We start from the raw sequence: 12,283 nt of genomic DNA on the forward strand, positions 1-12,283 counted from the left end.
AGGTATTAATTATCAACAATAATATTATTATCTTATTTAACAATGACCCAGTTATTTCAAACCAATGTTATTTCAAACTATTTTTCATTTCCCTTGAGGATTCAAAAAAGTGGCATTCAACTTGTACTGTAACAGGCAAAATGTAATCCTTTAATGATTGCTTACCGTGATCCTCAAGCAGTTCAACCATACATGTAGGTGTAGACAATGCTTCAGTGAAAATAAGCAACATTGTTCCTTAATCAGGCAATGGACTGTCACATGAGGAAACAAAAAGAAAATAACAATAAATTGCTATATCATGACCTTTTACAAACAAAGAATGTCCCATGAATAATTTACTTTAATCTATTTCTTGGAAAAAGGTTCTTAATTACAGTAACCACCTGAAAGTATTTACCCATTTCCCATGTTCTCACCGCGGGTCCTCCATGCGTCATTGACGCGTTATTCCCACACTTGACCTTGTCTTTACCTGGGTAAACCTGAGGACAGTATTTGTCCTGCTGCGGAAACGTTTGGACGAGGTATCACCTCGGTAAAGAAGACACATCAAGTTTGGATAGCAGTTTGTTTTCCGTTTCTTCGCGACAAAGCGTGCTTGAATGCTCAGTCTTGAACCTCCACATTTTCATCGCAAAGAAGCATTTGATAAAGCCGATCATTCATGTCAGTTACAAGATTGATAACACAAAAAATTTGGTAGCTGCACTGTATGAACTTCACCAAAAATATCTGTAACTTGGTTATTAAACACTGTGTTTTAAAAGCATTCCATTTTGCCAAGAACATGACAGAACATGTGTTCACTATCTGATTTCATGTCCATGAATCATGCAAATGACCGGGAAATGACTAAATGCTCAAGGCTGGAATGGCTCTGAAATTCACTTTGATGAAAAGAAACTGGGGCAATACATTTAACTTCAATTCCAATTTATTTTGTTGCCATAATACCATTCGTACTTCTCTGTTTATATGTGACCTTCCATAGGAAAACACGTCTTATCGAACATTTCAATTTGGGCCAAACGGTGTTTCAAACGCCCTCAAACGGCGTTTGCAAGGCGTTTGCAAAGGGTTTGGAAAAAGTTTGAAACGCTTTTAAAAGGGTTTGTAAAGCGTTTGAAAGGGTTTGGAAGGAGTTTGTAAAGCGTTTGAAAGCGTTTTAAAGGAGTTTGTAAAGCGTTTGAAAGGAGTTTGTAAACCTTTTGAAAGGAGTTTGTAAAGCGTTTGAAAAGAGTTTGCAAAGGGTTTGAAAAGAGTTTGCAAAGGGTTTGCAAAGCGTGTACATGGGCTTTGCGAAGGGTTTGCAAAGAGTTTGAAATCGTTTGCCTAAGGGTTTGTATGCTAATAAAAGCCATCTTAGTTATAATTTTCATAAAACCTCAGTACGTTAAACCCTTCGGAGCGTTTTTGTTCGGCTTCGGTGGTTTTGACAATCGGTCGTTTGCTTCTAATAGTGATCCCGTACGAAACTTCTGAGCAAGACACGGTCGAGATTCTGGCCCTAAAAATATCTCGCTAATGAGCGAGACAGAACCTGACGATAGTCAGGCTGACAGGAGCGATAAAAATTGAACGATAAGGTCATTCATACATGCAACAATTCTTATGTTAATCAAACTTTCGGTGTGTTGATCTACTTAATTGTGACAATCATCTAGCTAAAGTTACAAGCTCACCTCAATGATCAAGCCTTAACTACTTCCATTTCTTGTGGTAGTAAGATTACACTAGCTGCATATTAACACGAAATCCCTTCACTTTAAAATTATCTCTTCAAGAACATCGAAACCCTTTCGGCACAAACACACCGCCGTTGCACATTCCATTCCAAATCACAGACACGGAAGAAGATTTTCTTCCTCCAGCAAAGAATGAGTTGATGTTTTCCCGACACAAACACAGCACAAAAAGAAGACACGATGAGATTTTCCCGCTTTCAAAGAATCGGTCGAGTTGTTCAACAGGCGCAGAACTTGATATGTTTATTCAGCGTGGACCAATCAATTGAACTCTCGTATTATCCCAAATGACTTCAAGGTCAGATTTCAAGTTGCGTTGTCACGAAATGGCCAAACAGTTTTTACCCTTTTACTGTTCTTCACGTGTATCAACACCCAAATCAGTTTAGAATAGTGGAAACTGCCTAGACGAAAATGCCAAGGAGTTCTTTGGGGTACATTACCGGAAATTTGAAGCATATTGTACGGTACGTAGGAGCAGACGCAGACTTGTGGTGCGGCATGACATATCTTGGAGTTTTTCGTCGCACGCAATGTAAACACTGCAAGGCCTCTAGCGAAATCTGAACACTGAACAAAAATGCAACCTGGGTGAGAATAACCGTGTTGAAATGAATCTTTTGATGCAAAAGACCGATCCTGTTATATTTTAGTTTTCGCATTTAGCGTATACTTTTATGGTATGAGGTGTCACGCCGATCAGCAAGATTATGGCCGATAACCAGACCTGACAAAAGTCATGTCCGAATTTTACGTACTTGTAAAATGAATTTAGCCAGAATTACAACGATAACGCACCCTGAAAAATGTTTCGGTAGTGCGCCGTAAGCGAATAAATTCGGTTTGTACTCTATTGCGCTCGTTCACGCCATATGATCGGCGATAAACACGCCAGACAAATGTCTCGACCAGTAGTACTAGAGAGACAAAATCCTCTTGTCTCGCTTTGTCTCGCTCAGTTTTTGCCACAAAAATAGAAAGGAAGAATTATCTGTATAAGGAAATTAGACAATTTTGTAAACCAGATTCTGCGAATCTAGTCGCACCAAAACCTTGATGCGTCTTAGTGAAAGAATTGGAGCTATTAATTGCAACTCTACATGAATGGCAACATGTAGTGTCAATCATACATGTCAGGTTGTTCGAATCAATGAACGTCGAAACTGAACGTGCAGGACAGTTCACAATAGATAAGCTTAGTAAACATTCCGGGTAAATACCGCAGCCATACTTTTGACAATTTCCGCAAGGCACGAGCTTATTTCCGAATTTGTAAACATATTTATGTAGTACATTTTAAAAATAACACCCGGTTGTTTGATGTAGCGAATTCGTGACAAGGTTCATTCGCGAAATCTGTCAAGCGTAAACAATCACGACCGTCGAGCTATTATGCAAATTTCGGCTTGTCGGTTGTTTGTGTTCGCCGCGCAATGTTTGGATCGAAATTTCGACAAATGCTCAAATAATATTTAAGATGTAAAATTTAAAATTCATCTTTTACCTTTCTCTTTGTGTCTGCGAGAAAACTAGGGTGCACATTTGCTTGTATGACCGGCGAGAAGTTCATTCACGTCAAATCAGCTGATAAATCGTAAACACAGGCGACCAAAACACACTGACATCGCGCGCTCGTGCATTCTAAATACATTTCTGCACTTTCCCATCATACTGAATAACTATATATAAATCTTTTTATCTTGCTACTTATGTTAAAAGAACAGTTAATTACTGACCGTAAGGTATTGAAAACTAATCATTGCTAAGTGCGTTTTATTCCTTGCGGACTAGTTCTGCCGGCGCTCAAGAGAAGTGTTTGCCAAGGGTTTGCGAAAAGTTAGCAAAGGGTTTGTGAAGCCTTTGAAAAGGGTTTGAGAAGCATTTGCAAAGGGTTTGAGAAGCGTTTGACACGCTTTGCAAACCGTTTGACAGGCGTTTGCAAAGGGTTTGAAAAGCGTTTGTAAGGAGTTTGCAAAGGGTTTGCAAAGCGTTTGAAAAGAGTTTGCGAAGCGTTTGAAACGCTGTCAAACCCCGTTTGTGAGGCGTTTCAAACGCCCTAAAAACGCTGTTTTCAATAAGACGTGTTTTCCTATGGAAGGTCACATATGTGCTGCGCTTTGTAGCGGGCAGTTACAAAACCGGGTTAACTCCGATCACTGGTTTAAAAAAAAAATGGCAAATGCTGTTTATGCCTCATTCTTGTGTAGCTGTCACCGAATTAGCAATCCGAGTTTTTCTGTTCCAAGTTTTGTATCTGGTTCCTTGCAGCCAATTGAGATGTAAGCTTATTAAATGTAATATTCATGGAACGTGCTTCAAGTTCAAACATTTTCTCAGGAAACCAAACCATGAATAAGATAAACCTTCATCGGCTTTTATACATCTACCTGTTTAATAACAGCACTCCAAACATAACGTAACACATCACAAAATGAAAGCAAGAACAGATGACAAAACCAAACCGCCATTCATCGCTCAGCTTGTTTTGCTTGAGTGCGTCGGTGACATGTCAGTGACATGCGATCAAAACATACGTGAAACTACATCGTCAAACAAAGTCTCCTGCTTTGAACATGGTCTGCACTTCAGAGTATGTAAAATTAAGAATCTTAACTCTTTTTAGACTAAATTTCAAAGTGTGCCAGGTTGTGCGTGAACTGAGTCACGAAGGGATTAAAATCATGTGGAAAACTGTCAGGAAGTTTACTTTGTGGCAACCAATGAAATTCGCCTGGTCCCACAGCATACTTACCACTAAATTTGAGGGATGGGTAATGGGCCGAATTGCGAACAAGACACTGGATAAACAATGGTCAAAATAGCTTTTGGCTTTAAAGGAAATGCAATATCTTATAAGATGTATCTCGGCCACTGTCTTCATTGAGAGCTCAGTGCGAAAGCAACAACCTTCATATATAAGTGGTCGTGATAAGGCTTGTTATTTGGCTTGTTATAATTCTGATCAAAATATTGGAAAAAGCTCAAAGGTTGCTTGCCGACAAAAGACATGCCACTACATGTATTTTCGTATTGAATTCCACGGTTTTTGGCAGTAAGGGTTATGGTATAGTAATCTACGCATTTTTTGGTATCAACTGTTTGCTTTTTTATCTTTTACCTTTCAAAGAGTTTCAGTGTGTATGTAGTTTCTCCCGCTTCGTTTATCTGTATCTCCAGATGTTAGAATCATACCCGTTTGATTTCCACTGATTCCCACACAGAATTAATTAGCGTTTTTTTGAGCGGTGACTGCTCTTTATTCCTGACGGCATTCAACACATGTAACCTTCCTTTAAGCAAAGATTACTACAGGGAAATATATTATTTGCCTTTACACACTAGATCAAAGGAGAATCAAAACCTTTCACCAGTTTAGGCTAGTGGATTTTTTTTTAACATTTCATGTGACCTTTCACAGAAATCAAAAGATGCTCTATGTTTGATTTCCACTGATTCCTGACCTCTGTTGTTTCCAATACTACACGAAGTTGCGTTACTACTTTCAATGCATCGCTTTTAAAATTAAAAAAAAAAACGAACTAGACGACGAACAGTTACATCTTTAGTACCTGAAACTGTTAACATTTAGCACATGTAGCTGCAATTACGGATCAACGCGTTGTTGATTGTGTTAGTACTACTGACCGCTCCATCCAGTTGCTGTTCTAATCAAGTGACCTTCAAAACCCTGTGAACCCTATTAAAACACCTACGAATAGTGTCATCAGAGTTCATAAAAGGGCTTACTGATAGTCATTTCCAAAAGAGTGAAACAAACTAGAGGATAGGCATTTACATGTTAACTGTTCGACTTTCCATCAAGCATGTTTCTTGATTCCGGATTATGATGGAGTTTACAAGCAACGTTGATGAAGAAATGCCACTCTACTCGATACACATACATTACTTCCTTGAGGTATTACCTTGTCTGTTTTGCCGTGGTATTTTTTCAATTGCGGTCGCACTCGTCTTTACCGCGGTGCTACATATTTTCACCCGCAGGGGACGCAAGGTGTGAGCATGCGGCAAAGACGAAGTTTTGCCCCAACCTGATGGGTCCACAGTTTCAGGCGGTACTGTATATTGTTTGTTTGTTTGTATGTTTTTTTCTTTATCATAAAACCTGAACACTTTGTTCAGGGACTTTGCCCTCAGCCTCAAGTATAGGCTGCAAGAATTCTTCTCAGTTAATATTTTTTAAAATCTTGTGCCAGCAGGTAATAGTGACATAAAACTGATGTATTAATAATAAGAAAATTTTACAGGTTTACCTGATTATAGTTCATATTCATGGACTTGTTTGGCAATGGAGATGGACTATCACCAAGTGGAAACTACAAGAAATTGATGATTACTAGTATTTTAATTACTCTACACAAAAAACAATGTGCCATGAATACATTTACTACCTCAACCATGCCATTTCCTTGAAAACGCTGTCAAATGAAACAGGATATTTCTTTGAAAATGCTACAAAAAAATAAAGATGCGCTCAAGCTGTATAAATTATGTACCTCACTGGAGAAAAAAGTCTGGCTGACTTTTCCGAGATTGCTTCCTTCTAATTTGGATGGGAAACTAGTGCTCTTTAAAAAAGCATCTTGCTGGAACATGAACAATGAGTTTATGCAAGGGGTGAATAAATCACGGTGAGTGAGTCATGGGTGGGTGGGCCTTGGATTGTGCATCATGTTTGAAGATAAAAGAAGATTTCTTTAGCCAAACTGGTATTATTATTAATGAGAAGAAACATCCTAATTGATGCCATACAAACTATCTTCTTCCAAAGAACTACTGCCAGATGGGGAGCAGTCCGAGGAAATTTTGCAACAAAAAAGAAAACATTTATACTACTTTGCATTTATACTACCATATTTTAACTATGGTAACCAAGTCTGGCACCACTGCAGAAAAAGAAATACTGCTAAAATCGAAAAAGTCAACGAAAGGGCTTTAAGGTACGTCTTTAAAAAATAATAAAAGTGTACCTTATCAAGATCTCTTACAAAGAATCAGACTGCCATCCATGGAAACTCAAAGAATTCAGGACATGCTGTCGACAATAAACAATTGTATATCGGACAAAGCTCCATCCGCAATTAGAGATCTTATCACCTTACCATCATCCAAGTATAACCTTTGACATGACTATATCCTTTCTTTGCCAAAAATTACATGTAACACAACTAAATATGGTCTCAAATCATGGAGATATTTTGCCACAAAGAAATGGAATGACCTAACAAATTATGATATGAGAACTAAATTTAAAGTAGGCACTAATGAAGTGAACAACAAAACTTGATCGCTTAAGTTTGACTGAAGTTGGAATTTATTGTAATTTGATTCTTTAGATTTTCAGTTCTCTGCATTTATAGGTCTTTATAGTTTTATACGATCAATTATTGCACATTTTTAGTTTTAATTTTTAGAATATACTACAGCTGTAAGGCCGTGCATTACCTGTAAACTAGCTAATTAGCTAAGCGTAACTCCACATTAAATAAAGTATCTTATCTTATCTTAACTACAGTGTAACTTGTTTACTTTGATCACCAAAATGTACATTGTAAATCCTCTTTGCCTATGCAATGATTACACGTATGTTGACAGCTTGTGCTAGATCTGTGTTTCTATCGAGTTTTAGTACAAATCTACTAGTTTTATATCACGAATGCCATTCTCTGATTGGCCACGCTACTCACAATCTATTCTGTGATAGATAGTGAGAAGCGTAGCGGTGTGCCCTTGTTGACAAAATGACGGCCACTTCTTAGCGTTTTTGAAGTGTCTTTGAAGGGGATTTAGATAGAGTTTTGAACGACTAGTAGATTTATACTAAAACAATAAGATTATTCGCTCTCGATTTCTATGCGTGATAGAAATCTTGAGCTCATAATCTACATGTAACTGTTTAATAGAAACACGAAATTACAGATGATTTCCGGTCGGTACTACATAGTCTCAGCACCCTAATGTTTATAAACATAAAAAGTTTCCCTCAATAGAATGCGAATCGATGTTATTCGTAACAAACCACATACCTTATCTTTGGGGCCTTTCAAATTCTTTTTCCAACAGCTTCATTGATTTTCACAGCTGCGAAGTTGTTCCATCAAGTGATATGAGAGAGAACAAAACATAAAGCTCCACATCCATAACGGCAGTTGACATGAAACTTTGACTTTACTTCATGAAAGTAGTTGCAAAATGTTCACATTTTGTGATGTCTTACATGAAACAAAACAAAAAACATAAACAAACTCTTAAGAGTGTGCAGTACAGACTGGAAATCATCTTTACACCAATCAGCATGCACAAAAAATTATTTTCTTTGGATATTTTCTAATATTGTATAAATATGAAAAAACAATACTTACAACACTTTTGGGTAATTCACTGACTAACTGATACACTGATAGAGATTGATAGCTTGTACTGTCCTCTAAATCTGTGGCATGATAAAAAGAAAAAATGTTTCAATATTTGGAGTGCAAAGAAACTTGAGTCTGATAGCCAAGGGCTCGTAGGTTTTACTGTTGGGCTGGTGGATTCTATCCTTTGTCTGCCTGTCGGGCTAGTTAAGTGTTTTGGGAAAAATGTCTTAAACCGATTTATCCTGCTACCATGAAATTTTGTTGTAGACCTCCCAGTGAAATGCATGTAAGCCTCCCAACAGCGTTTTTCATGTCCTTACTATAACAAAACTGCAGCTTGATCCCTGACACTGTAATGGGCATAGAGGTACTATATTTGAACAGCTCTAGAACTGTACAACACATCAGCTCACAGGCTAATTGTTTACAGAGGGTTTCATTAGCAGCACAACCTGGTCCAGAGCTCGAAAAAAAACCTGTCTGCTCGTCAGGGAAAAGTACATTTTCCTCTCAGGCAAGCAACTTTCTCTGCTCACTTGCCCGGGCAAGAGCCCAGGTATGCCATCCACCAATGAAATTTTTCATAAAGATTTCGAAACAAAGAGTAAGTTTTAGGCACATGGGTGATCACATGTTAAGATGAAGCTTGATGAAAATTACAAACCATAGCGTTCAACTTGTTTTATTGATTGCATGACGCATGTTCACAGTTCAGAAGCGGTTACCTAGCGCGTGATCAAATCTGCCCCTGTCAAATTTCTTTCAATGACTAAAAATAGCCCTGCTTGGCTGGAAAACGCCATGTTTATTTCTCAAAAATTCAACATTTGCAAGAATTTTCCAGTTTCCCTGTATAAAACCAAACTCGACATCAAGGTATCAAAATTGTAGAAACTGTATGTGAAAAGTATTTGTGTCTTTCTACAGTATAAACAAAGCTCTCGCCAGTATTCTAATGGACAAATCCAGCTCAATCTTTGTAGCAAATCTCTTCCACAAAACATAGATCAAAAAACTTTCAGTGTTTCTGGATGTTGATGGACAATAGTTTTTCATTCAAACTCAACTGGTACATGTACTATTCTTCATTAACGCAAATGAAAAAATATACACTTGCTGGCTTTACAAAACTGATTTGGAGAAGCTGAATTGTTTCTAATTCCAGCTGTTTTTAATTTTATGCGCTTCGCTTCTTATGTGTAACCCCACATATTTTTTAAGGCCTGTTGGTGTACTGCTATTCAAACGATTAATTTGCTTGTTCCATGCTACAAGGTGCTACATGGTGACTCAAATTATGGCTGCAAAGAGGCTAACTGTTGAGGGTTTGATTGTTGGGGAGAGGAGTGGTTATTTTCAGCGTGTGGGAGTGGGGGGGGGGGGGGTTAAGCTTAAGTTTATATAAACGGAGGGTAAGATTCCACCTGAAATACAATGATGTATACAAAAACGTCCCTCGGAATACCAACCAGCATGTACCGGATTGTCTAAAGGATACCAAATTATAACTTGACTGCTTGCATAGTTAGTGGAGGGGACCCTCCACTAACTATGCTGCTTGGAATTCCCAATGTGCACACAAATTACTAATACATGTAGCTTAATTTGCACATGTAAGCATTGATTCGTCCGTTCTTGTTACCTCTTCTTGACAGACCAGCAGAGATTACAGCTTAAGAGCTTAAGTTCGTGCGCAACGATACCACAATACGATAGTACAGTTTAAGTTCGTTACCCTACCGAAAAGGAACCCAACTATACGTTAAAAGGCTAAATAAGTTAAATGCATGCTCAACAGATGTTACAACGGTCTAAAGTGTTTGGCACGGCGCGGTCAAAAACCACTGTAATATCGTATGCAACTTTTGCTCACCTCGAGTTGTGCCTCTTCTTAACTGCATTTCTGGTACAAAGTAAAATGCAATTTTCTTTCCCGTAGGCTGCAAGCTGCTCAAACGTTTCACCTCTGTACGCAACAGAAAAAAAGCTTCTCTCTCCCGCAAACACCACAACGTGACTTGGCTTGACGAAGGACAAGTTGCACCGCGGGGGATGATGGGAAGGAAGAGCAGGGCGCGCTCCCGCCAAAATTCCGTTTCCATGGACATGTCTTTTTCACTGAAGATACATGTCGATTATCGTTTGTCGTTTCCACCTTTGTCACAGTGAAGTTTGACTTACCGCTGTAATTTTGTAACTTTTTAGCATTTCTGCGTTCGTAAGGGAATGATCGGTGCATTCCATCCTGTCGAGTAGTGCTGACGAGGAACTGCCATTCATGCAGTGTAACCAACTGAGTTGAAACTCGGTAAGTTCAAAGTTGCTATTTATTACGCTGCAAAACTATATTCCCTAGGCTGGATCGTCTTCATTTACCCAACCAGATAAAAAGGGGCTGTGTACAAATCAGTAAAATCAAAAAACCTGAGGGCGCCACATACCGGTGCTGTTTATACATAGTGCGGTATTAGGGCAAAAATGACCAATAATGATTATTTCGAAATGATTGCTGCATTTGTTATCTTTTACAATTCATATGCTTTGTTCTCCCGGGCCGTCTTTCAACGCTCTGATCTAAGAGATCTACCGAAAATTCTGTTATGACAGCTGAGATAATTATTATTACCTTCCCACTGTTTGCCTAGTGGATGGGTGACGGCGTTTTCACATTATTTTGTGCACATGAGAACTCAAGGTTGCCTTTGAGACTTATTGATTATAATTATAAAGACCGAAATTGAAAAGAACACATCAAATTACCGAGCCGGAAAACAGCGAATTATCGTTTGATAGCGAAAACAGCAGGCAATTACTTTTAGAGGCAATCGAACATCTCTGCTTCCAACGAACAGTCATGAAAGAGGTATGTATCACGTTTACAAATGAGACAGATTTTAGCGATAGGTTTTTATAACACAGTACCTCATCGAGTATCTGTGGTTGGCTACATGGCTTTTAACTGAAAATAACATGGACCCGGCAGATTAGATGACTCACCCTGTTGGATCAAATGCCGAAGGCGCAAGCTTCTCAGACTCTCTAGAGGTGTCCAGGGGGATGCTACCCAGGAAATGTTTTGGAGTTTAACTCCCTAAAGACCCCTTTCCTGAGTTTCTGAGTCATTCTGAAAAGCTTGAACGATGTCCGTAAAACGATTCAAACTGATATGGACCCGTGCCAGTGTTCTGTAAGAAAGTGAAGCGAGACATCAGACGTGTGTACGAGTCAAAAGAGAGAAGTACAAAAAAGGCCTGGACATCTTGATGATCCTTGATATAATAAAATATACTTGATCGTTAAAGTGGGCTACAGATTAGATTCGTAGCAATACTGATAAAGAAAAATATGACCATGATGATCATTAACAGTTAGAGTTGAGATTTATAGTCAGCAATTTGCAAGCTAATGGTGAAGGCCATTATATTGGGGATCATGATTAGCTTTTTATTGAGGTGTCAAATTTTAAGACCAAAGTAAACAGTTTTACTGCCACATTTACAAGATTTACAAAATAATACAAGAGTTTCTTCTTCCGATACACAGTCATCATAGACCTAACGAAGGCTTCAGTATAGTCGGATAAAGGTTAGCTAGGAATGTTAATTAACGCCATAACATAGATGTGAGGTCAGCCATCATGCCCGAATACATCTAGCCTGCGAACGTACGTGCGAACACAGACGGATTTTCTGATTTTTTTTTCACGCTGGCGGCGTGATCTGACAAAGCCGGAAATCTATCTGGGTCCTCAGACTAGAAAACATCGAGCTACTTAGTTGTTTCATGTCCCCGGGGAGGTACGTACTCCCAAATATAAGCTATATGCGTATGTGCCGCTGTGAAGGGTATGGTTTTCGTTGAGTCTGGGATAAGGTATAGAAATCAGGCAGTTTTGGTCTAGCAGGAATGTGGCCAATGTACAAATAATTATATCTAGAAAAGGCAGTTCTTTACCTGGGGCTGTATAAAAGAAATTGAAACTCGGAAGTGAGAACTTCACATAAACAGATGTGACTTTGTGACATATTGGTTTAGTTAGCGTAGCGTATTGGGTTAGTTAGCTTATTACATTGTACACATGGTAACTGGAGGTGTCTGTTTATCTCTAGGTTCTGATTTATTTTTCCTCGCACACTGACATGTCGTTCAGTTTGAATC

General features: G+C 38.6%; 1 protein-coding gene across 6 annotated transcripts in view; it reads right to left on the bottom strand.

Annotated features, from left to right (window-relative positions):
* The window catches only part of LOC145478164 (uncharacterized), a 27,626-nt gene extending 16,812 nt beyond the window's left edge, over positions 1-10,814 (bottom strand). Inside the window, exons 1-4 of one of the 6 annotated variants that reach the window (XM_081456094.1) lie at positions 9,999-10,814; positions 8,129-8,199; positions 6,737-6,801; positions 166-6,082 (exon numbers count right to left, since the gene is read on the bottom strand). In XM_081456094.1, the coding sequence (XP_081312220.1) occupies positions 6,751-6,801; positions 8,129-8,199; positions 9,999-10,233 (357 nt within the window). In that variant the 5' untranslated portion in view covers positions 10,234-10,814 and the 3' untranslated portion in view covers positions 166-6,082; positions 6,737-6,750. Of the gene's footprint in view, positions 1-165; positions 8,200-9,998 lie in introns of all 6 variants that reach the window. The other 5 variants (XM_081456097.1, XR_014048197.1, XM_081456093.1 and 2 more) reach the window with 5 other exon arrangements.
* Positions 10,815-12,283: the final 1,469 nt, after the last annotated feature.

Source organism: Orbicella franksi, chromosome 2, assembly GCF_964199315.1.
Source record: "Orbicella franksi chromosome 2, jaOrbFran1.1, whole genome shotgun sequence".
Taxonomy (NCBI): Eukaryota; Metazoa; Cnidaria; class Anthozoa; order Scleractinia; family Merulinidae; genus Orbicella; species Orbicella franksi.